Source organism: Trichomycterus rosablanca, chromosome 4 (assembly GCF_030014385.1).
Source record: "Trichomycterus rosablanca isolate fTriRos1 chromosome 4, fTriRos1.hap1, whole genome shotgun sequence".
Taxonomy (NCBI): Eukaryota; Metazoa; Chordata; class Actinopteri; order Siluriformes; family Trichomycteridae; genus Trichomycterus; species Trichomycterus rosablanca.
The window spans coordinates 43,147,009-43,174,387 of record NC_085991.1 but is presented as its reverse complement, the minus strand read 5'-3'; the positions used below and the strand labels follow the sequence as shown (position 1 = coordinate 43,174,387).

The following is a 27,379-nucleotide window of genomic DNA, read 5'->3' as shown; positions in this document are numbered from 1 at the left end:
TTACAGGAAACATTTGACCTCTGTCATTGCCAACAAAGGTTATGTTACAAAGTATTGAGTTGAACTTTTGTTATTGACCAAATACTTATTTTCCACCATAATTTACAAATAAATTCTTTAAAAATCCTACAATGTGATTTCCTGGATTTTTTTTTCTCATATTGTCTCTCATAGTTGAAGTGTACCTATGATGAAAATTACAGACCTCTCTCATCTTTCTAAGTAGGAGAACCTGCACAATCAGTGGCTGACTAAATACTTTTTGGCCCCACTGTAAATTACTAACCTAATTGTTTATATAATAATACATCATGAACTAACTACTACTTTGACTATAAAAATAATTAAACAAACACATGCCTTTACTGACTGATTCCCAGTGAATTGGCCAAATCCTTGATCAGTGTAGCAACCCTACATTTAAGAAAAAAATCATAAAAATCTGGTGCCTCAAATTGAATACCACCATTCTCAAGCAGCTTCACAAGAAAAACAATTATCTTCAAGAAGTAAACCTCTGCATTAATGTTCATTTATTCAATATCAGAAGTGTTTTGCCCATCAGCAGATCATACACACTATGGTTAATGGCAGTTCTCTTGAACCGGTTGATTCTGTAAATCAGTCTCTAAAGGTCCTGGCTCACTGTTTTGTTGGGTGGTCTTGCACAGGTTTGAACGACTGTCCAACGCCAGCTGCATGGCCCAGATGCTGAGAGGCCTCATGTAGGCTAGGGAGCGATAGATTCCTTTCTCGCAGTATGCCTCTGGAGTCTGAAAAGCCATTCCAGAGCGCTCCCACACTGTCCGATAACAACCCTCAGCAGTGTGAAAACCTTCCTCTAGCATGTCCTGAGAGAAAGAGAAGAGTTGTTTATAATTATAGTAAGTGAACAGACTGGTCAAACTGTTGACATTGTTACTGCACAAGGGTTGCTACATTCTGAACAGTAAATGATTGTGTATAAAAACTGAAGCCTGGGAAACGTCTTTGTAATTGGGAAGATCTGAATGTGTTTGGTGCATGAAGAGCCCATGACAAATTTAAGAATTACGCTAATTACCACTCTTTAATACAGTCTGTAATGTAAATTGACTTGGACTCCTTGTGATTTTAACCTTTAGTAGTTAGTTTAAAAAGTTTGTCTGTAGTAGTGTATTAAAATAATCCCACAAATACTCGAGCTTGTTTGAATTCAGTAGCACTTAAAATGTTTCAGATCAGAACTTCAGATGTCATGTTCCATATGATTTTCGCATCAAAAAAAGACACATTTTAGTTTCTTTATTACAACAGCTAGAAATGGACATTTCCACTTGTAAAACCAGGACAGGGCAGATTATATAATGAGACAATTAGTGACAATTTAGCAGTTGCTATAATGTCCCCAACCATAATGATCAATACTGACCTCATGAATCATGGTAGCTGCTAATCCATAAACCACCCCGACCCAGACCTCATCCGACTGGACGCTGGAGCGATCAGGGACACCTTCTGGCCTCATGCCATTTACAGCCCCCATTTGCCCATTCGCAAAGCTCATCACATTCAGATCAAACACGCTCTTCAGAGCACTGCGAATCTTCTCCTTAGGAAAAACCTGAAAGCGTAAAAATGTACTCATTGCACACACAACCCACATATACACCTGTGATATGAATATGTGAAACATGCATAACAAAAATAGATGGGGGAACTAACTTCGAATGCATCCTTTTCCAGTCCAGATGCCCGGAGGAACCAATGGCCTGCACACTGGTCAGACATCACACTATTAGACAGACTTCGACCACTGCTGTCATAGTTATAGTACTTTCCTAAAATATCAAACAGAATCATATGTAGTAAATAAAGAGATTAAAAAAAAAATAATAATAGTGGAAAGTGACAGCTAAAATAATCTGAGATTTGTTTTGGTCAGTCAACATTAAAAGAGCAAAGATTCTTCTTTATAGTTGGTTTATCTTTGGTAATTGTATATAGGCCAAATTTATGTTCATTGCACCACTCACTACATGTACACTCAAATTATCCATGATTGGTTCAAATGTTTTATAATAAACACAAGCAAAATATTTTGGGTTTTATATTTTAAAGGCTAATTACAAGAGCCTATGTGCTAATCTAGGAGAGTTGGCATCACTCCTAACACCCTGTGTAATGCTGGCTGTTTAATTGAGGATTTTTTCTCCATTCTCTCTCAAATCTGACCAAAATTCAGCCAATGGCTTGTACGGCTGTACTGTCTTGCATGCACTAAACTTACCATTCCAGAGAAGCTTCTCGAAGGCTGCGCTGCCTCGCTTCAGGACCTCCCGATAGTGCCCATACACATGATCATTTTTTAGGAGTTGAGCCATCTTACACATTACACACACCGAGGCCAGCCACAGACCTCCACAGTATGCACTGAAACACCAACATCAGCATTAATGTGTTAAAAAAAAACATTGATTTAGGAGCATTTTAATAACATTTGATTAATGTTGGCACTGCTTTTAAATAAACAGGCTGCCTTCCAAGTTATGATAAAGCATTCCATTACACACAATTTTTAGTTTTGTCTGGGGGCTTAAGAGCTTTTAAAGATTATTCAAAATGACACGGGAAACTTACACCCGAGGCATTAGTTCAGATTATTTTAAACTTAGTGAAAGAACTCGTCAGGGTTCACCACTCTCACCTTTACCTTTTTGTTTAGTGCTTGAGCTTCTAGCTACAGTAATATGTAGGGACAATAATTTACTAGAGTAGTGTTAGGAGGTACAGTACTGTACTGTTCATTCTGGATTATATTTTGCTGTTTATTACTGTGGGTACAGTGCCCAATGTACTTAAAAACATAATCAACATCAGCAGTTTTTTCCCATTAACACAATATTGTCCTATTTGCCAAAACAGGGAACATGTTGTTAAGGAGAAGTTTAACCTTCTTTTGCAAAACAATCATCTGATATTAGTAGGTTGTTACCCTTACATTTGGCTATGTGTGGAAGGGTAAAAGTGTGGATCCGTAGGAGCCCTCAGGATGGTCAGGACAAGGGATTTAAATACAGAAATTAGTGGATCAGTGGGAGAAAATATGTTGAAATTTGAATAGACAAATCGTTTTCTGTATAATGTATTTAATTTCATTAAGAAAGGGGGTTGCAGCGGGATATTCCGCTAGCACACCAGAGCCGAGATTCTGAACTCCTCGGTTCGAAACTTTGCATTGCCACCAGTCAGCTGGGCGCCATCTAGCGGGCATTATTGGCAGTGCCTGCAGCAGACATGGTTCTGCTAGGGCGGGATGACCGGACTATGTGGGTGGGGTCTTCAAACGCTGTGTAAGGACCCTGACTGGCAGAAAGAGAGGCGTCTCTGCAGAGTGCATGGGTGAAAGGGGGTTCCGCTGGGGGCTGCGTGCGGGTCAGAGGATGTGTGGGCAGCAATATATCCACCTCGACTGCAATCAGGGATCCCCCAGCAGCAGAAGACAAATTGACTACACTGAATTGGGAGAAAATTGTAGAAAAATGCATAAATAAAATAAAAAAAAAAGAAAGTGGGTAAGGTAGAATTAGATATTCATCTGCCATGTACTAAGCTATTAGCTTAGTTTTGTGTTGTATTTTTCTCCAATCACACAAGTTTTCATACTTTTCATACCTTGTTTGTCGCTTCAGCTCCACCGTTATCTTTGTCCTCCAGCACTTTTCATTAAGTTAAACCCACAATTTAACCATTTTCTCTCCCCTTTAACAAACCTTGGTCCTGTCACAGTCCATCCATCATAAGTCTGGTCAGCATAGCCAGAGTTCTCTATCAAGCCATCTCCATCCTTATCAAACTTCATTTCAGTCTCCATAACAACCTACAAAAACCAACAAACACTGAGTAAGCTGAATGACATGTTCAGCCAGCAAGTAAAATGAACTCAACCTGTTCATCAAATCTGCAAGTTAGAATCATTAGCTTTATTAGCTTTAACGAGAAAAACAAAAAATGTGCCTTTAAACATAATAAATAATAAACTGACGTGAATTAATTTTAGTTTTACATAAAAAGTATGTATGCATGAGTGCCTAATCCAGTCGTTACACAATGTGTGGTGTGTATTCATTACAAGTATTCATGTTTTTATTCTGCTGTCAGTGACCTTGTAGAAGCTGGTCTAAATCAGCTAGAACTGGGCTTTGGAGGTCAGACAATGCAACTGACGCACTTGTTATCACGTACACCATGTTAACATCCTACATTCTATTGTAGCAGTATTCTTGGAATATGACTACTGGCAAAATGCCCTAAGCATATCTACATTTTCTAAGTAGTAATTGATTATATATTAATACTTCTAGTATAAACTAACATTTTTCTCTCACAGTGCACTGTAGGTTTAATTCAAACAAAAAAAAAAAATGTAATTTCTCTTTCTTTAAATTATCTCATTACATAAACAATTGTAACAAATTAAAATCACAAACGGAAGCCGTTTTGTATCAGCATGGAATCTGACTGCATGTTAAACTGCTCATGTGGATCTGCATGTGTAATGTTTTTTATGTGTATATTTTGCATAATGTCTCGGAATAACGATAAAACTCATCAAGCTTATCATCTTTTATACATTAATGCTGTCAGAAAGAGCTTCAACATAACAACTTCATCTCAGACCTTTAATTAGCATGTTTAGTTCGCATTTGTAATGAACTGTTTGCTACAGACTTATATTATGAATGCTGAAGCTGAACTGGTTCTGCCCTGTGTTCATGTTCATCCTACTGTTCTACTGACAAGTTCACTATGTTACACTGTTTCATTATAAATGAATAAAGTGCAAAGAGCTTTAAGCTTGTCAGCTTTGCCAAGTTCACACTACACGACTTTCCAAGTCGTCAGGTCGCTGTACAGTTCACACTACATGACTGGATCTCTTGTAATCGGGAGTCTTTCAAGTTGGTGTGTATTTCACACTGATAGGCGATAGGGGGTTTCACACTACACCATCTATCACCAACTGGATTCGCAGGCGAGTTTTTCTGGTCTCCCAAACTACGTTTTGTCACAAAACAAACGTGAGAAGTGACGAAAGGTTTAATGATACCACGTCCAAAAAATGCACGTCAACAAGTAGCAAGTGATCAAAGTTGTTTGTGCGCTGATGTGCAGCGTAAAAGCAAAGAGAAAAAGAAATGAATCCGAGTGGATTTGGCAACGCGACCAGCAGGGCTTGTTTTGTTCTGTAGCGAGTTGGAAGTTAATAAATATTTTTTGTAATGCAGTGTCGGTATTATGGTTTGGCGTGGACGTTAAGTTCACAAATATTGTAAAGCTGGTGTGTGTGTGCCGATGTATTCTGATACAAGCTATATTATCCCCCTCACCACACGCATTGCCAGTCGCAACCAACTGATCCAGATATTTAACATGCTAGATATCTCTCTTCAGTCAGCAAGCGCTCAGCAAGCGCTCAGCAAGCCGCTCAGATCGAGTCGTTGAACAGTTTACACATAGCGATTGAGAGCAGAGTTTAGATCGCCAAGCGAACGCCGAGTTGCTCCCGAGCTGCCACATCTAGCGGCGACCAGTCGGCGAGCGAAAATCAGGGCAAAATCGTGTAGTGTGAACTAGGCATTACCACTTAACCTTCGACAATTGGTTAGCAGTTAAAGGAAATTTTATGATTAATTCAAACTACAACAGCATAAAAATGTCCTCTTCCTCACTATTTCTCATAGATGCCTTGTACACAATATATAAGATGTGGAACCTTCCTTTGTGAGCTTTGCTTCCATTGTCCACGTACATACAATTCATTGATTCATATAAAAAGGGCTGTGTTGATTTCTATTTTTAATAATTTGTCATTTAAATGTTTTATATCAACCAGCTAATTTTAATATAAGACAAAGACAACTTGAGTAAACATGAAATCCAGCTTTTAAATGACCGTTTAATTTATTAAAGATTTATTTAAAACCTACAGTTCAGGCTTTTCGAGCATGAACTCATGAACGTTAAACGGTAGCTGACTTAGGGGCACAAAAGTGGATTCCCTCCCCCAAAAACAAAACCGAGTAATCGAGCACCTGCTCATTTTCTGTGCTGAGCACTTAATCTTTCATGTCACTAACAGGGCTTTACATTTAAACTCTGCACCCACGCAGCTCACCTGACAGATGGGCCACATGTCCTTCAGATACTGCAAGTCCTGAGTTAGGTAATAGTCGCGGTACACCTGCAAAACAAACTTTAGGTTCAGGTCTTTCCAGTCGGCTGTGTCGTGAATCTGGTAGGCATTAACACGCTGCCAAGGCTCGTCATCTGTTAAGAAAGATAGATTATCTTCAGTGGAACCACAAATAGAAGGAAGAAGACACACGCTTCAATGAAACTATTTGCAATTGCTCAACAAAAACCTTTACACCGATGTAGGGCAATTCAGTGTACCGACTTACTGTATTAAACCACATATTAATCCTTGTTTCATCCATCTTAATACTATAATTAAATCAAGTTCCCTAAATCAGAGGTCTTCAGGAATATTGGACATGCACAACCTTTTGTTTGTCTAGTTTGCTTTTGATTGCTTTTTCCCTCACATACATGAACATGTGTTATTTCAGTTATTTTATGTCTTCTTTGCAAGTGCCTAATCCCATAATAAGCCTGGTGCACAGATTTACAACACTTTTCTTAATGTTTATTTATTTTATTTATTTATTAGGATTAAACATCATATTTTACACACTTTGGTTACATTCATGACAGAAACGGTAAAGACTCATTACACAAGTTTCATCAGTTCACAAGTTTAATGTTAAACACAGTCATGGACAATTTTGTATCTCCAGTTCACCTCACTTGCATGTTTTTGGACTGTGGGAGGAAACCCACGCAGACACGGGGAGAACATGCAAATCCCCACCTGGGGATCGCACCCAGGACCTTCTTGCTTTGAGGCGACAGTGCTACCCATTGAGCCACCGTGCCACCCCCTTTTCTTAATGTACCATAGTATAATAATATTACTTGTAGGAGAAAATGCTAAAACACTTTAAAATCACATGAGAAAGTCAGTCCTGTTAAGTATTTTAAACCCTGAATTCATTCTATTAACCATATAAGATATGGTGTCCATGGTTGTGTTTTCTGTGTTTTTTAGGTTTACTGTGGAATTACTAGACTGCATAAAATTGTATCAAAGATGGTTCTATTCTTTAATGGAAAAATGCATTCGGAAACAAAAGGCATTTACATTGCAGCATTAAGCAGACGCCTTTATTCAAAGCAACTTACAATTGTGACTGAATACAATTCAAGCAACTAAGGATTAAGGACCTTGCTCAGGGACCCAACAATGGCAACTTGGTGGGCAACTGTGAAATTGGTGAAATTTTAGTACAGGTTGGCAAGTTTAGAATGGATTTAATATTTCAGAAATAAATGTTACCAATAACAAGGTTCTATTCATTTACAGATTGTTTAAGTAGAGTACTACTCAACATTAGTGCATGTACTTAATGGCTCCTTGTGTAGCGTTTTTTTTAACAACCAGAAATGCATCAAATGAATGGCATAGTAAGTATGAAAGTTGAAACACCCAATAGCTAACAACATCTGTGGGGAAAAGAGCTAATACAGGATACTAGAAGTAACTTAAAGCAAATACGACATTGGGAAAGTTATAACATGTTTCAGCAGAACAAAGAAAAGCACAGTGTGGGAGCTAGAGTAACCATTTGTTCAAACTAATCTAATAGCATTGACCCAATCTTTAGTAAATATGCACGTGTGTCACTAAGATGACTTTAACATTCTTTCACACTAAACCAAAACTCAAATATTTTAACTAAAGATAAATTGTACAAATAAGCTAGCATTTACATGTATGTTGGTAATTTACCGAGATTTTATTTTTCATTTTGAAAAACCTATTGACTAATACTAATCGAAATCTAAATGTCATTACTTTCAGCATTGTCGAACTGTCAGTTTCTAGTGTCTTTGTTTGTGTAATGTAAAGCAGCAGCATAAACTTGTGTAAGGTGAAACTTGTTGAGCCTGTAACGTAATTATTCACATCTATAAGACACACTGAATACCAACTTTAAATGTACATGACTTCATAAAAGGCAATCACAACAAAAATATGTAAAACCCCCTATACTTTAAATTATAACAAAGCTCACAAACAAGTGCCCTAAAAGCTATACTATGTGTGTAGGATTGTTTCCTTTTTATTTAGTCCTTAGTCTTGCCTGATTAACAATAACTGGGCACTCAGGTGGTGCAGCACCCTGGCACACCACTGCAGAGCGTCATCTTAGCTAAACCACCAACCTAGCCAGGTGTCCACACAAACGCAATTGCCCATGTTTGACAAAGGGAAGGTTGGACAGGGTGGCTTTACGCTGCTGCTGCAATATGGGACTTTGGGACTGGTCCGGGCACCTGCGTGAGTGGGGAAAGGGGGTCACATGGAGCATAGCATGGTTCTCCATATGTGGCTCTGTGTGGGAACCCAGACATGTAAGGTGATGAGAAGTGACCGCAGACTGGACACATTTCTCTGGGATGTGTGGCTCTACTTGATCAGCTCAGGGTTGTGCAAGGAGCAGCAGATTCACAATCGATAATTGTAAATGACTAAAATGGAGTAAGAAAAAGGGGGAAATCTTGCCTTGGGAAGTTGTAGCCTGGCGGATAAGGTACTGGACTAGTAATCAAAAGGTCACTGCTTCAAGCCCCACCACTGCCAGGTTGCCACTGATGGACCTCTGAGCATGGCCCTTAACCCTCAACTGCTTAGACAATATACTGTCATGTCATGTAAGTCACTTCGGATAAAAACGACTGCTAAATGCCAGAAATGGAAATTCAGGAAATAAAAAACAAATAAGAAAATGTATATTGTACTAACCTGGGTCTCCAATATCATGAGGTACTACATTCCGGGTCTTGACTGGGGTATTGGTACCACTCATTAGGTTTATCCTTACTGTCGGGTCATACTGCACCACACTACCAGCTACAATCAGACGAGGAAAAGAAGAAAATTAAAGTAAGTGGATGGGTAAAAAATGAATTGCTGAAAAGTGTGCTAAGTAAGTCCTACAGTTAAATAAATGATATTTCAGCAACTACACAGCATCATAAAGTATAATAATACCTCTTACCAATGTCATACTGTAGACTCAAAGCCAGTTTAGGCCAGAGCATGATGAGTGCAAAGGAAGCATAGAAGTGGACATCGTATGTGTTATACATCCTATACTCCTGACCTAGCAACGAAAGAAAAGAGAAACAAGTCACCAAAGCTGCAGACTTCTATTTTAATTTTCTATAAGATTTATTACATTTATATCATGACACCTCAGAATGATTATTTATATATAGTTATTTATTAGAATTTTAACGTCATGTTTCACACTTTTGGTTCCGCTGAATAATTACTAATCAGTTAAACTCTCAGTAGACATTACATTATAGACATTATATAAAGTAAAAATAAATGCATTTTTTCTAATATGTTACTGCTCTATTTGTTTACTTCAGTCATTCATTCATTGTGTTTTACCATCGCTTTATTCTGGTCAGGGTCACGGTGGGTCTCATTCCCGTTCACCAGTCCATCACAAGGCAAACAAACACACACTTAGGACAATTTTCTGTAGCTCCAGTTAACCTGACTGCATATCTTTGGACTTCTGGGGGAAAACCAGAGATCCCGAAGGAAGCCCACATGGACACAGGGTAAACATGCAAACTCCACAAAGAAAGGACCCTGGCTGTGGCTGCCCAGTTGTGGATTTAAACCCAGGTCCTTCCTGCTGTGAGATGGCAGCATTACCCACTGTGCCACCATGTCACCCAATAATCTACTTTTATTCATTTATTTTCTTCCCATTAGCTCTCTTACTCCTACTTAGCTACTTACTATTAAGCCTAACTAACTCATTGGTCAGTTAACACTGCACTTTTACTCTACCTTGTGCATACAGCATTTTATTTACAACTTCTATTTTTCTCAACATTTGACAACAACTATTTATTTAACTGTTTTTTAATGCATTTGTACATGTTTCCTTTCAACCTTTTTATGTATTTGTGCATTTTAATTCACGTTTGGAGGTGCTGAAATACAACTGATCATTTTAGAACATTTGTGAGTGTTGATTAACAAGCCTAAAATCATGTAAACCCTTAGCTTTATACTAGCACCATTAATTGTAACAGATGAAAGAAAATCCATGATGCACAATCTTCAGGCAGCATAAAAACTGGGAGCTTGTCATAAAGACTAGAAATGATTTACTTACCCTCTAAATAGGCAAAACGGCCATACTCCTTAATAACAGAAGGCTGGGCTGGAAGACCACCATCTTCTGAGCGTAGCCCTCCGCTGATATCACAGTCCTCAGGAAGTTCCACCCACACCGTCCCACCATCCGCAATAAAGTAAAGCTCATTAAATAGAGCGGATTTGTACCAGGAAGGGAGGGAACTAAAACAGAAGCACAAAGAAATAAAATAAGTCACTGCACTTGCATCCATTGACCAGCACTCACTTTACATGTATTTACAACACTCGTTCATTTTCCAGAAATTTTCAGCAGTTGTCATAAATACCAAGTGGACAAGTTGTAATAAAAAATGTAATATGTAAATTTAATATGTAAAAAATGAAATATGTAAGAGATTTTGTCTTGAGGGTGGGTGGGAACCAAGTCTTATTAGTGCAGAACCATTGTGTTTTTATAAGCCAATCACATAACTCAAAAATAGCAATTAATACAACAGCGTGGTGTTTTGTATAACACTGTACAGCACTAAGTCATACATGTAATTAGTTATTAGTTATAGTTATTAGCTAGTGTTATCAGTGCGATACTAATGTATGTAAACAACATTCAGATATTATAAGTTTTAAAAACGTATAAGATGACAGTGTAAAGTTGTGTATTTCAGGTGTGGAAAAACATGTTCAGTAATGTATTAATGTAAACACTAAAATAAATCTCAGCAAAGGAAGTAAAAGTAAATAAGAGGGGTGATCATATCTGCTGATTACTAATATGACAATATAGCTAGAAATACAATATACTACGGGAAATAGCAGCTATGGTCATAAAATATAAACACTTGGCTTATACTACAGGAGGTATTTGGTGCATTGGTATGAAAAGGATGCACAAATTACACCAGTGCTTTAAAACACCATTTAAACTATGTCAAATAATTAGCACATAGAGCTTTGCGTTGCTCTCCATACACGATACAGCTCTGTGTGGGGACCCAACACTGGCAGGTGATTAAAAGCAGCCACAGATTGGACACGTGTCAAAGGGAAGAGTGGTACTCCAGTTCTCCTTGATCAGATTGGATTCCTCCAGTGATATGGTCCACTTTCGGCCTTTAAGCTTCTTTGTAATAAAAAAGCTTACGTTACCTGTCCTTCAGAATTGGTCCCTGCCATTCCTCGATGCTCTTTTCCCAGTCTTTGTAGTGTGAGAGTGCATAATGAGAGAGAGCTGGACTTAAGTCTTCTTTAGTATTAAAGAAACGTGTGTATCGCCTGTAAGGAAGAATTACCACAACAGTGCGTTACCGTTTTGTGATCAGTTCTGCAAGTACTCATAATCTTAATTAAGTGCAAGATTAAAATGCCTGATACAAGCTATACAAGACAATTAACTTATGTTACATAAATACATGCTAGATGTTGGCATGTTTATTCAAATGAACAAATATAAGAAAATTCAATTAAACAAATGTACGCCTGTCCACAGAAACTCCCAATAAATTACTAAGGCTAAATCAATACAGGGAAGACACACTTTGCGTTATTGATTGGTATGTTTGTTTATTAATTTGGATTTTAACGTCATGTTTTACACTCTTTGGTTACATTCATGACAGACACACGGTAGTTACTCGTTACACAAGATTCATTAATTCACAAGGTTATATCAAACACATCTCTAATTCACCTCACTTGCATGTTTTTGGACTGTGGGAGGAAACCGGAGCACCTGGAGTAAACCCACGCAGACACGGGGAGAACATGCAAACTCCACACAGAAAGGAACAGACCGCCCCACCTGGGGATCAAACCCAGGACCTTCTTGCTGTGAGGCAACAGTGCTACCCACTTACCCATCATGCCGCCTATTGATTGGTATGGGCCAGCAGCAACATCCTATGCATAAATATGTAGGGAGTTTCCTCCTAGGGCCAGCTGTGCTGGCTAAAAGACTACAATGACATTTCAGTTCGGTCCAGTGAGGGTGGCCGTAATATAGGATTTATTTATTCATTAATATAACAAAATAATTTGTTAATATAATATGCTGTTTTATCAAACCCCAAATTGCTTCCAATTCACTGCACATAAGCCCCAATTATGGTACACAAAAACAGATAAATTACTTTATGCAAATTAAAACCACAGCACGCTCCCGTAGTGTGTACCCAATTTAGCAGCCCAGTTTCTCAGGTCACCTATTATTGGTTTAAACTGGATACCTAACATAATTTTAAAACAAACTTAATTAAAAAAATTTAACCAGAACTGCAAACAATATACTGGTGGCAGTGCAGAGGAATGAGCAGTCATGTCCACCCTTTTCTATTTTAAATATGCTGAACTGTGATACATATAGTGTTGTTTATGTACCTGATGTGCTCCCTCTCCCTCGAGCCAAAGGTCATTTTTGGCATGTCCCAGGCCAAGCAGAACTCTACACTGTTGTGCCCATGTGCAGGTACAGAGCAGCTTACTGCCAGTGCCGCTGCCACCTTCTCTCCTGTCCGTGTAGGCGTGCTGGGGTCGGTAGGTGAGTCTAACCGCCCATCACTCACCAGGTCTTGCCAGAGAGAAGTGCCCGTGTCGTTCGGACTAAACGCAGTCTGATGACTGATTTCTCTGTCACCCTAACACACACACCAAAGCATTAAGTTCAAATAAATGTTTAAATATTTTTAAGATACTCAGGATAGTAAAGTCACTTCATAAACTTTAACCAAGAGCAAATTTAGCAACTGTATACATTATTCCATAATACATCCATTATTAAGATGTGTCACCTGTTGTCGTGCTGCCATACACAGTGTGTACGGGTTTACAGGTGAGCAGTGGTGAAGTAAAACCCCAGACACTGACTCGCCCTCTTTTTCCAGGTGGAATGGTTCATTCCAGTGACCACCGCATTTATCATCGCTGTGGCCTGAACCATTGACCATAGTGAACATGATAGACACATCAAGCGGGTAGTCGTTCTTGTTCTCTATCTCCCACACAAACACACCAACTGGAAAACTGGAGTCCTGAGAGAGACAAAAATGCAGAGATTTAAAATCATCTCACTGTTATGTTTATAATCAAGTCATTTTTTGTCCGATAGGGACTCAGAAGTTCTTTATAATCCTCTTTTAAGTTTATGCATCTGCCAAGTAAATAAATGTAAAAAATAACAATGTAAAAGAATGCATCCAATTTGCTAGTAATTATTGCAGTTAAATTGTCATCCGATAATATACTGCGATATACACAGATCAGCCATAACATTAAAACCACCTCCGGGTTTCTACACACACTGTCCATTTTATCAGCTCCACTTACCATATAGAAGCACTTTGTAGTTCTACAATTACTGAGTGTAGTCCATCTGTTTCTCTACATACCTTTTTAGCCTGCTTTCACCCTGTTCTTTAATGGCCAGGACTCCCACAGAGCAGGTATTATTTAGGTGGTGGATGATTCTCAGCACTGCAGTGACACTGACATGGGGGTGGCGTGTAAGTGTGTGTTGTGCTGGTATAAGTGAATCAGACACAGCAGCACTGCTGGAGTTTTTAAATACTGTGTCCTCTCACTGTCCACTCTATTAGAAACTCCTACTTAGTTGGTCCACCATGTAGATGTAAAGTCAGAGACGATCGCTCATCTATTGATGCTGTTTGACTTGGCCATCTTCTAGACCTTCATCAGTGGTCACAGAATGCTGCCCACAGTGCACTGTTGGCTGTACATTTTTGATTGGTGGACTATTCTCAGTCAAGCAGTGACAGTGGGGTGTTTAAAAAATCCATCAGCATTGCTGTGTCTGATCCACTCATACCAGCACAACACACACTAACACACCACAACCATGTCAGTGTCACTGCAGTGCTGAGGATCATCCACCACCTAAATAATACCTGCTCTCTGGTGGTCCTGTGGGGGTCCTGACCATTGAATAACAGGGTGAAAGCAGGCTAAAAAAGTATGTAGAGAAACAGATGGACTACAGTCAGTAATTACAGAACTACAAAGTGCTTCTATATGGTAAGTGTAGCTGATAAAATGGACAGTGAGTGTAGAAACAAGGAGGTGGTCATAATGTTATGCCTAATCGGTGTAAATACCAGATTTACTTATATCTAGTCTAACATTTTTTTGAACAGGTAACATAGTTACTCTTAATACCAAGAGCATGATAATTATTCAGTGAATGGCAGTGGAGTCACCTTGTAGTTGTGGGGAATGATAGGTGACACCTGTCTGCAGGTAAGCGTGACATTCTGGCCAGGCAGCTGGTAGACGGTCCAGGCTCGTGGGTAGAGTGCATGGTAGAAGGCAAATGCACCACAGTATCCCCAGTTCCAGGCCTGCAAGGTGCGAGGACGTTCAGTGGACAATACTTGCTGATATACTGTCTTATCGTCCTTACGCAGGCACACTGTAAACTGAAAGAAAGTAAAAAACAAAGAACACACCATTGAAGAAGCACACCTTATCAGGAACAATTTGAAATTCTGATACCAAATGCAAATAGCAAAAGACTTATTTTTTTTGCAGCATAGTATCTGCAACTTGATTTATGTTATGTTTGTTTGTTTAATTCTTAACGCCATGTCAGCTGCTATGGCTATTATCATGGCTAGCTAATAGATTGTCTTAAAATGTCAAAGTGCTGGGTCGATTTGCTTTCTTTACTTGTGCTTATGGTGGTTAGTGAGTTTGTGTAATTATGAGGTTGTAGAGTTTTAATTGTTTTTTCATAACTTATATGGCAGTTTAAATGCAATTGCTTCCAAGAAATTAAGTAGTTGTTGGGGAGGTACTTCCTTGTAGTTGTTCGTATGGCAGAATTTTGTTCTGATGGTGTTCATCTGTGAGCATGAATATGATCTTTATGACCTTTAATATTCCTGTACGATTTGCAGAGGCAGCCACCCATACCACGACGTGCCATCTCCATACTTTACTGTGGGTGTGTACACCGATCAGCCATAACATTAAAACCACCTCCTTGTTTCTACACTCACCATTTTATCAGCTCCACTTACCATATAGACGCACTTTGTAGTTCTACAATTACTGACTGTAGTCCATCTGTTTTTTTGCTTGCTTTGTTAGCCCCCTTTCATGCTGTTCTTCAATGGTCAGGACCCCCACAGGGCCACCACAGAGCAGGTATTATTTGAGTAATGGATCATTCTCAGCACTGCAGTGACACTGACATGGTGGTGGTGTGTTAGTGTGTGTTGTGCTGGTATGAGAGGATTAGACACAGCAGCGCTGCTGGAGTTTTTAAATACTGTGTCCACTCGCTGTCCACTCTATTAGACACTCCTACCTAGTTGGTCCACCATGTAGATGTATAGTCAGAGACGATCACTCATCTATTACTGCTGTTTGAGTTGGTCATCTTCTAGACCTTCATCAGTGGTCACAGGACACTGCCCACAGGACGCTGTTGGCTGGATATTTTTGGTTATTGAGGTGTTTAAAAACTTCACCAGCATTGCTGGGTCTTATCCACTCATACCAGCATAACACACACTAACACACCACCACCATATCAGTGTCACTGCAGTGCTGAGAATGATCCAACACCCAAATACCTACTCTGTAGTGGTCCTGTGGGGGTCCTGGGTCCTGACCATTAAGGAACAGGGTAAAAGCAGGCTAAAAAAGTATGCAGAGAAACAGATGGACTACAGTCAGTAATTGTAGAACTACAAAGTGCTTCTATATGGTAAGTGGAGCTGATAAAATTGACAGTTTGTGTAGAAACAAGGAGGTGGTTTTAATGTAATGGTTGATCAGTCTTTTGCCAAATAAATTACACCCACACATTTACCATTTTCTATAAATAAATACGTGACAATGCTCACTAAACGTTATAAAACTATATGGGAGACAATAATACCATCCTTTCCACCTAGAGAACAACACTGGTAATGATTTTTTGGACTCTCAGCCACATATGCCTATGGCTTTATAAAGAGTAAATGTGAAATCTTTTAACAACAGGAAAGATACTTTGGGCTAAATGTTTTTTTCATTTTCATTTCCCCAAAAATTATGTGTCCAAGTTCCCAACTGTAACTTCCTCTGCCACTGCAAACACCTGCCCTGACAGAGGAGAGGAGACACAGACTATCACATGCTTCTTTAGACATGTGAATAGTCGCGACCACTTCTTACCGGCCGAGACAGCACCTCACATTATCATGTATGCAAAGTCAAGCACTGCTATCTGTGAATCTTCCATCACACTTACAGGCACACATTGCAGCAGCAATAAGGAACCCCATCAATCATCACCCCCAGGCACAGCCAACCTGCTGGGTGCCCAGCTAGGTCAACAGCACAGCTGAAGTTTGAACTGTTGCAGTTCACAGTTGACTCTACAAATTATAGACGCATAGGTGAATAGAATGGTGACCAGCTAATATAGTTATCCTACAACAGCTAACTAGTTGTCCTACAAAACTATACCCTTACTAAATGTTGTCATGCTTTTTTAAGGTCACTCTCAGATGCACAAAACGCACTAGCTAGTTATATAACATTATCATGAAACATTATGTCTCTCTACAGTCACATGACACATGACTGTCCACGACACTGACTGCTTTACCTGGTTAGCAATAACAGTCTTGTAGTGATACATTCCTGGGTTAAGCTGCCACCTACAGAACTCCCCCTTCCATCCGCGTGTAATAGTTCCTCCCCCAATTCCACCCAGGGGGGCACCTACAAGAAAAAATTTGTAAGAATAATTAAAACCATTGTAATTTTTTTGAAAATTAGATTTCTAATAAATCATTAAACATAAGTGAACACTTACCGTAAATCTGACTCAGAGGCAACGCCTGAAATATGTCTATAAATGGTACTTTCTTCTCCACCTGGGTTTTTTTGTACCACCACTTCAGATACCTGCAAATAGGAAAGAAGGGCATAAATACTTTTCTTAATTAAAACTTTCTTTTCAAAACATAGATCAGGTTTCATCTTTTTTATTCTATTATCCACATGAACTAACTATTGGGGGCGGGTGACTATAGTATTTAAATCAAATAATCACAGCCAATTCAGTATTTTTTTTAGAATAAGTACTATTTTTTTTAGAGACTGCTATAAAGCTTCTAGTTTGCTGGAGTTTTCATTCCCCCACCACTGTTTACTCTATATACAATTGTGAGAAATACCTTGTTTACACCCAGACATTTTATGGGTCTTGATTATCCAGACACAACGTAAACACACGTAAAACAGCCAGCTGTCAGCTTTATGTACAGATTAAGTAAAAAGTTTGCAAAACACTGTAATGGACATGTACAATGGATCCCACAAGTCTCAGACCACCGGTAAAAATGCTTCTGTATAGCATTTTTTATAACAATATTTTAAATGACAGATCATATAATCCACACAATTTGAGTAAAAAGTTCAATCTTTCACATTTTTACTGGAATTCCTAAATTTTGTAGTATTTAGTATGGTCATATTTATAATAGGTGAACAATGGCTGCATATGTATTGATTGACTGAGCTTCTGAGGAGTAGATCCACCTGCTCAAAGTTTTCTGACCATGACCTTTAATGTAAAAAATAAGACCTTTTGACCTTTTGTTGGTCAGTTTTCCAAAAGGTGCTTATTTTATTTTTAGTGGTGCCAAAGAGGGCAGCACTGTCACCTCATAGCATGAAGGTTCTGGGTTCTGTTCCCAGATGGAGCAGTCTGGGTCCTTTCTGCATGGAGTTTGCATGTTCTCCCCATGACTGTTTGGGTTTCCTCCCACAGTCCAAAGACATTTAGGTCAGGTAAACTGGAGATACAAAATTGCCCAAGGTGTGTGTGAGTGTTTCACAGGACTGTTTCCTACCTTTCGCCCAGTGAATCGTACTTACTGCAACCCTGAATAGGATAAAGCGATGGTAAAACAAACTGAATGAATAGTGCCAAATACAATTTTGTACAAAATCCAAAAATATTTGTTCCAATTATTTGTTTACAAAATAAATAACAATTAATTCATTAGCCTATATGTCCTTATCAAGACAGGCCTAACCAGGTAGAAATTTGTGTTAGACAGCTTGCTTTTAGTAAAGTGTGTCTCTGATTTGTTGGATTACAATAATTTTGATTGCAACAATTTGCATAATTCGTTTTCATGTTTTACCACCGCTTCATCCTGGACAGGGTCACGGTGGGTCGAGAATCACCCACGGGTGGAATGCAGTAACAGACTATGGTCAGAGGATTCTCGATTTGGCTTTCCTAAAATATACTCATCAGGATGGAATTCAAAAACATTTCCAAAACGACCACTTGTGTTCACACTCCAGTAACTCTTGTTTGTTGAATTGAAAATATCATTATGCTTGTAAAGTGCATAATATGCCAACTTTTTCATTTACCTAATTGACAGATGTTCTACAAAAATGCTGACTGCCACATTAAAAATCACAAATGTGCCTGGTTATTAATTCCAGAGTTGAATAACAGCACACTGCTGGGCTAAAGCTGAATACTGCATGTTCTAGATTTGTTTACCTATTACAGCACTACTGAAACAATGTTTTGTGTACTGAGAAACAAAAGTAAATGTTTCTGGCAAAACCAGCCAACCTAGCATTCCGGAAAAAACTGAGCAAAAACGCAGCACTGCACAACTGTATGTCATTGTGAAGACAGAATAATGGCTTTTACCGGGACGGCCTAGAATCAGTAATCTAAACTTTAAAAGATGTTCTTTTTACAGACAATAAGCCAGGAGTAAATGAAAAAGAGACAGGTGGAATTTTTTATGTGGTAACCAAAAGCATGTAGTGCATAAAACAAACATACATTCATATGTGTCCATTAATCAGCTATAAAATAAAAAAATAAAAGCCTTTTATACAAAAATGAGCAGTCTGTACTGTGAGATCTAAGGGAGGAAAATAACCACTGAATGAAATGCGTCATTGATCTCTCTCAAACATTTGTCCAGTTGTAACATATTCTGTAATCAAGAACACTACACATTAGGACTCTGCTCTTTTGTATTTTGAAAACTGCTTTTGACACATCATCTGAATTTTAGCTGAGTAATTGATTTATTTAGCGCATGTACGCTCCATTATCAGATGTCTAACAGATTTATGGACACACCTTATGTGCCAGGGTGCAAAACATACAGTCAGGCAATATAATAATATAGGAAAGTCAATCAGTTTAAACAGTTTGGCACAATTTCTTACTATAAAGAATTTCAAATAAACATTTAAACAACAAACTTACTTAGAAACATTACAGTTCTATTTATTTCCCGCCATCAGTTTTAACAGCCATTGGTAATTAATGTGACATTACGCTTGTATTATGCTCAGACTGCTAAGAAGTTCAATTACTGTTTATTAATATAAATGCATCATAGTTATTAAATAAGGCTGCATGGTGGCTCAGTGGGTAGCACTGTCACCTCACAGCAAGAAGGTCCTGGGTTCGATCCCCTGGCAGAGCAGTCTAGGTCCTTTCTGTGTGGAGTTTGCATGTTCTCCCTGTGTCTGTGTGGGTTTCCTCCAGGAGCTCCGGTTTCCTCCCACAGTCCAAAAACATGCAGTCAGGTTAATTGAAGACACTGAATTGCCCTATAGGTGAATGTGTGTGTGTGTGTCTGCCCTGAGATGGACTGGCGCCCCGTCCAGGGTGTTACTGTGTGCCTTGAGCCCATTGAAAAGCTGAGATAGGCTCCAGCACCGCCCCGCGACCCTAATTGGATAAGCGGTTAAGAAAGTGAGTGAGTGAGTGAGTTATTAAATAACTTTTAAAGCAAGTCCAGATAATTATTGAACTATTAATGAGAATGAAAGTTATGTAGTAGAACTACATCAACAAACGTGGCATTGCAAGATACTCATATTTTAAACTGGCATTAGCTTTTAATTTACTAAAGCTGTTGTTCATGCAAACTGCACCGAGTACTACCCACTAACTGTTTAAAAGCGGCAAAGAAATGGTTAACCATTAAGCTTGAAAAGTCTGTAAATGATTTTTGAATGTAAACACTGGTGTTAGAAGTAAACACTGTGCGTGTACTCAACATAATATGTTTGTTTCAGGGAAACTGGTTTTATCTTGATAAAAATATATACCGAGTTTGAATTTGTAACTGAGACCACCAGGCCTTTTTATCCAACATCAGTTCCTGATCTCACAAAAGCTTGTTTGTCTAAACAAACCCAGATCTCCACGGATACACACTAAATCTGGTAAGAAGTCCTTCAGAGAAGTGTGGAAGCTTTTGTAGCAGCAAAGGGAGGGTGGTTAAACCAATATTAATGGCCATGGTTTTGAAATGGGATGACCAACAAACTCATGGCCAGCTGTCTATATAGTTTTGGCCAAAATGTGTAACCTGATCCTGTAGTTTCAAAGTAGTAACTCAATTTAGAAAAATAAATACAACAACTAAAAAAAGTCAAAGTTTTTTTCATATCTTATATGGCGTTTTTAAGTCCTATTGCTTCTAAGACTTTCAGCAGTTTTTAGGGGGGACTGAGGAAGATTTCTTTGTAGATGTTTGTATTGTAAACTTTTGTTTTGGTGTTTGTTTATTAGGATTTTATCATGTTTTACACTTTGGTTACATTCATGACAGGAACGGTAGTTACTCATTACACAAGGTTCATCAGTTTACAAGGTTATATGGAACACAGTCATGGACAATTTAGAATCTCCAATTCACCTCACTTGCATGTCTTTGGACTGTGGGAGGAAACCGGAGCACCCGGAGTAAACCCACGCAGGCACGGGGAAAACATGCAAACTCCACACAGAAAGGACCCGGACCGCCCCACCTAGGGATCGAACCCAGGACCTTCTTGCTGTGAGGCGACAGTGCTACCCACTTAGCCACCGTGCCACCCTGTTCTGGTGTTATTAATTTTTTGTATGTGTAGAGAATGTGTTTAACAGAGGTTCTTGATTTACACATGGTTCAGAAAAAAATTAGGCAAAACTTTATAAATTTTTTCTGCAAATTTACTGCTCTGTGAATATGCACTTAACCAGCTACACAAACTGTGCACGTAAGCCAGTTTTATGCAAATTGCACCTGAAAACAGCCGTAAAAGGCTGTACAGCTAGCTTAAAGCATAAGCATACACAACACTGAACCACACAGCACTTTTCCTTCCACTAATAATTTTAATGTTATTAGAAAAACATTGTTGCTTCAGTCTAATAGGCATTATGGGCTATCAGTAGTAATGAGTATAGCTCTTAGGCAACAGTCCGCTGGTCATGAACTAATAACCATGATGACACAGCAGTGTTTATGTACGCAGGAGTGAAACTGAGAAAAAATTTGTACATTTAAGGGAACTAAACTGCTTTATTCATACAGGTTTGTATCTTAGGTATGTCAGGTTTGTATCTTACATTCACTTTTATTCTCTGAGACCAAAGTTCAATCATTAACACAGATTAGTACATTTGATAAAAACTGTAGATCTATAAATTATTAACTTCAACACAATGATTCAGCATGAAACATATGCCCATGTTGCCTTTATAATTTAGTCCTGTTCATGATTTCACATATTTTAAGGACATTTATGTCAATTTTAGGATTTTAATATCTTGTGAAAATGTTATTTTTCATAACTGAATTATTGAAACACATTTCTTTGCTGAATAAACTTTCCTGTCACAATTTGACTCTGCTGACAAGTATATGATAGTTTAATCACCTTGTTGGTAATTGAGATTAACTTCAGAGACCTCTGGAGACTTCTCTGCATTTATAAATTGGGCTAATTTGACAACACCCGTTAGACTGTGACGTTATAATGGGAAAGTCTAGGAAGCTCCAAAAGATCACAGGATATTCAGAAGAAAAAGCAGAAAAAAGTCACACAATCGAGTGGGTTGGGGGTTCTGCATAATGGAACAAAGCCAAACATAATTCAACCAGCACATTTAACATAAATATTAGGGACATATATTTTAAATATACCAACTGCTTAAAAGACTCAAGCATTTTAAAGTTTTAAATTGTGGTTTTAGTACAGATAAAACTTTTTATGAAGTTGGCGGGCTGTGAGCTTGTGTTTTCATTATAAGCACATTATTACATGAATACAGTATTATACTGGCACGTGTATGGAGAAACATTTTACAAAGATTTATTATGATAATAACCAGAATAAACTGAATAGCCAATCCAACGCATCAAGCAAAAGAGTTCAAAGCAAACGATGAATAAAAACGAACTGCGTCCGTAGCTACACAACACTGTACTAAACAGCAAGTAAAAATGCTGAACTACCAACATTACTGCTTAGTACACAGGGCGCTGCTGGAAACACCATATAAATAGAAATATTATGTTAAAAAAATACCAACTACTATCAAAGAAAGAGAAACACAAATTGATGTGCCATTGGTGCTATTATTTAATATTATATATACTGTATATATATATATATATATATATATATATATATATATATATATATATATAATATTATAGTCCTACAATTACTGACTGTAGTCCATATGTTTCTCTGCATGCTTTGTTAGCCCCCTTTCAGGGCCACCACAGAGCAGGTATTATTTGGGTGGTGGATCATTCTCAGCACTGCAGTGAAACTGACATGGTGGTGGTGTGTTAGTGTGTGTTGTGCTGGTATGAGTGGATCAGACACAGCAGCGCTGATGGAGTTTTTAAACACCTCACTGTCACTGCTGGACTAAGAACAGTCCACCAACCACAAACATCTAGCCGACAGCACCCCATGGGCAGCGTCCTGTGACCACAGATGAAGGTCTAGAAGATGACCAACTCAAAAAGCAGCAATAGATGAGCGATCGTCTCTGACTTTACATCTACAAGGTGGACCAACTAGGTAGGAGTGTCTAATAGAGTGGACAGTGAGTGGACACAGTATTTAAAAACTCCAGCAGTGCTGCTGTGTCTGATCCACGCATACCAGCACAACACACACTAACACACCACCACCATGTCAGTGTCACTGCAGTGCTGAGAATGATCCACCACCCAAATAATACCTACTCTGTAGTGGTCCTGTGGTGGTCCTGACCATTGAAGAACAGGGTAAAAGCATGTAAAAAAACAAACGGACTACAGTCAGTAATTGTAGAACTACAAAGTGCTTCTATATGGTAAGTGGGGCTGATAAAATGGACAGTGAGTGTAGAAACAAGGAGGTGGTTTTAATGTTATGGCTGATCAGTGTATATGTAATAAGGCCAGCAGTAAAACACTTTCAAGGAAGCTGAATCAAGTGGTAAATCCTATTTTAAATACATTCTATTGATTCTATTTAGCTTTAACTTGTTTCCTGACTTTGGAGATATTTTACTTGATGTGCACTATCCAGTGTTATAAAAAATGAGTTTCACAAAACCTTGGGCATAGCTGCACTTGACCTTGGCACAGTTCATAACCAACTTTTGCAACTTTGGCAGCTTTTCCTCAGATATGTATACTTATAATAGCTCAGCAAACCCGATTGGTTTTTTCCTTTAATTTGTCACTTATCTGTATCAGTTTCAGCGGAACCTCTATCACCTGATCCAGGTAATTCTCTAAATAATAAAGGCACATCCGTCACTCACTCACTCTGTTCTTTTGTACGGAAGTCCAGAGAGGCCATGGGTTATTACTTAGCTTATCTCATGATCTCAAGATTAAAAAAAACTGTGTTTTCTTGAGATCACAATTTTTCTGTTGATCAAGGCATTAGCAACGTTCGAATATGAACTAACATGAATAAAAATCAATAATAGTTAACTGACAACATTTTCATAGGCTGTATGATATTATTTTTACTAAGCCTTTTCATAGTCAAAATGTGCAGTCTTAATAAGATTAACCAGCCTTGGTGGAGTGTACACGACCACTGTTATCGTGAGAACACAGAAAAAATAAAGCCTTCTGTTATCCTGAGTTCACAAAAAAATTGTGCTTGCAAGAAAACAAGATTTGTTGATTACTAAACAAAAAATAGAAATAACACATTTCTGGCCTTTTTGAACTTCATTACATTTGAGTGCTCTTCTGAAACTGTTTTTTATGTGACGAAAATGCATAATTATTTGTAATATCTACTGTCAAGCATGATGGTGGGAATTTACTTCTCTAAGCTTGTTTTGCTCCAAGCAGAACTGATGCATTGTGGAAAAACAAAAAATAAACTAAAATAGAGGAACTTGTTTCACCTTGTGTTTTGCAACAGGACGATGACCCAGCTAAAATAAGGGCAATATTAAGCTGTTGGAATGACCTTCTTATGACATCCTGACCTCAACCCTATTAAGAATAAGTGTATTGTACTGAAAGGTTTGTATGAGAATTATACTGTGCCAGGTAGAGTGGTCAGAGCCCCAACCAGATGTTTTCACGGGATCTATGCCTATCAAAAGCAGTAAATGAAACAAAAAGAGGTGAAAGATATATAACCAAATATTAGGGGTGCTGTATGGATATTTTAACTCAATATATTTTATTGTATTTTCAGTAATGTACACAATAAACCAACAACTTTATAATCTTCTTTTGGACTCACATGTTAGTGTTTCAATCAGTCACAGAAAAAGAGCATATTTGCCATAACCTAAGTGTAAGTTTTAACTTTAACTTTAAAGATTATACTACATAGTTCAACAAGAACCCCACGCCATAAGCCATTTTATGTGTTACTATAATAATACTCACTCAAAAAGATTCTTTATGGCTGCATGTTTTTACATAGTGCAAAGAAATTATGTGTTGGTTTATAAGTATGATTACCTGAGAACCCAGTATCAACTAAAGCCCTTCCACCCTGCTAATAAAGCGAGTATTAAAGACCAATGAATAAACGAACAGTTAAAATGTATAAAAGAATCACATCAAACACTAATAACATTTAACACGTGTGTATCAAGACAAAGTATCGTAGTTTGATATTTCTGCTACCTAAAGTAATTAAAACTTTGTTGCCAAGTTCTCAGCAAAGATGAATATTGTGATACCTACACTTACGACATTTAGCAGACACTTTTATCCAAAGCAACCGACAGTACTGTGACAGTATATTGTCTAAGCAATTGAGGGTTAAGGGCCTTGCTCAAGGGTGACAACCTGCCAGTGGTGGGGCTTAAACCAGCAACCTTTTGATTACTAGTCCAGTACCTTAACCACTAAGCAACAAATGCCTCGTTGTACCTGATGTATATCATTAAAAGCCCTTAAACTGTTACAATATTATATTTCTGCCAATACATTTTTATGAAGATTAACTTAACAATAAGTTCATTAATACATTTAAACAATACAAGTCTATTTTCTCAAATTTCTGCCTTAATAAAGGAATAAATATATTATTTATTAGCCAATTTGTTGACTAAATACTAACTAGAACCAAGTACTAGGATAGCTAGTGGCTAACCAATCAGGTTATACTGTATGATATTGCTGCTGATAAGGAGGTTACTTAAGATGTAACAAATGTCTGTTGTGTTAATGATTGGTCAAAAAGTCCATAGCTCAATGAAATATTAACGGGATATACACTGATCAGCCATAACATTAAAACCACCTTTTTTTTCCTGCACTCACTATCCATTTTATCGGCTTCACTTACCATATAGAAACACTTTGTAGTTTTACAATTACTGACTGTAGTCCATCTGTTTCTCTGCATGCTTTGTTAGCCCCCTTTCATGCTGTTCTTCAATGGTCAGGACTCCCACAGGACCACCACAGAGCAGGTATTATTTGGGTGGTGGATGATTCTCAGCACTGCAGTGACACTGACATGGTGGTGGTGTGTTAGTGTGTGTTGTGCTGGTATGCGTGGATCAGACACAGCAGCGCTGCTGGAGTTTTTAAACACCTCACTGTCACTGCTGGACTGAGAATAGTCCACCAACCAAAAACATCCAGCCAACAGCGCCCAGTGGGCAGCGTCCTGTGACCACCGATGAAGGTCTAGAAGATGACCGACTCAAACAGCAGCAATAGATGAGCGATCGTCTCTGACTTTACATGTGCAAGGTGGACCAACTAGGTGCTTCGTGTGTCTAATAGAGTGGACAGTGAGTGGACACTGTATTTAAAAACTCCAGCAGCGCTGCTGTCTGATCCACTCATACCAGCACAACACACACTAACACAGCACCACCATGTCAGTATCACTGCAGTGCTGAGAATCATCCACCACGTAAATAATACCTGCTCTGTGGTGGTCCTGTGGGGGTCCTGACCAAAGTATACTATTAAGATGATAACTTTAAGTATGGCATTGCTATATTTATCATACTGCCCACCCTGTACGACTGAATCTTACTATAGTATGTTGTTGTCATGTGCTTGAATTATTTAATGCTGTAGCTTATTTCCTGGTGTTTACCTGAAGCCCAGTCCGATGTGTTGCAGGACGTTGGAGAGAGAAACGTCCTTCGCCTGGAAAGGTTTCCTCTTCTCCTTAAACTCGTGTGCCAGGCAGATCCTCCATCCATCTTTGGGCAGGTGGAATCCAGTCTCTGTGCCCTTATAGCTGCCCATCAGCTCAGTTAATGAAGTGCTGTCATTTAAATCCATGCTGATGGTGCTGGTGGATGCAGTCCTTTAATCAGTCCTTAATGTCACTGAAAAGATGTGTTGACTTGTTTTATTATACCAGACTGCTCAATTAGATTCTACCTGTTCAGTTCAGACCCAGTCAGTTGACTTGGTTGGTCTAAACTTAATGTCTAAGACGTGACAGTTTTTAGGACTTTGTTCTTTGCAGAATCACATGCCACAATAACATCCGTATTGCTTGATTACATGCTATTTAAAATACCAACATGCTTCATCCACAGCAGCTCGGACCTGTAATAAAGACTCGACGGTGAATTTGCTTGCAGAATTCATCCATTCAGCCATCCGGGTTTTGCATCCGTTTCACACTCGGTTGTCCTATTGGTTACATGATGAGGAAATGCAATCCATGGATGTTTCTAAAGCTCCCAACCAGGGAAGAGTTCTACTTCAAATCAAGTTAACTAGGAACACGAATCACGTCTAGTCACGTCCGCAAACAAGACAAACCAAAAACACAATTCATCGTCCTTAC

General features: G+C 38.5%; 1 protein-coding gene across 1 annotated transcript; it reads right to left on the bottom strand.

Annotated features, from left to right (window-relative positions):
• Nucleotides 1-510: 510 nt before the first annotated feature.
• Nucleotides 511-27,379, bottom strand: gba2 (glucosidase, beta (bile acid) 2). The gene is made up of 16 exons (XM_062994342.1): nucleotides 26,672-27,379; nucleotides 17,109-17,200; nucleotides 16,899-17,014; nucleotides 14,497-14,715; nucleotides 13,075-13,314; nucleotides 12,665-12,921; nucleotides 11,438-11,563; nucleotides 10,308-10,492; nucleotides 9,165-9,269; nucleotides 8,909-9,016; nucleotides 6,158-6,309; nucleotides 3,753-3,859; nucleotides 2,270-2,412; nucleotides 1,705-1,820; nucleotides 1,412-1,603; nucleotides 511-851 (listed from the first exon to the last, which is right to left on the bottom strand). The coding sequence occupies exons 1-16, from the start codon at nucleotides 26,860-26,862 to the stop codon at nucleotides 585-587; spliced, it is 2,616 nt and encodes an 871-aa protein (XP_062850412.1). The 5' UTR covers nucleotides 26,863-27,379; the 3' UTR covers nucleotides 511-584.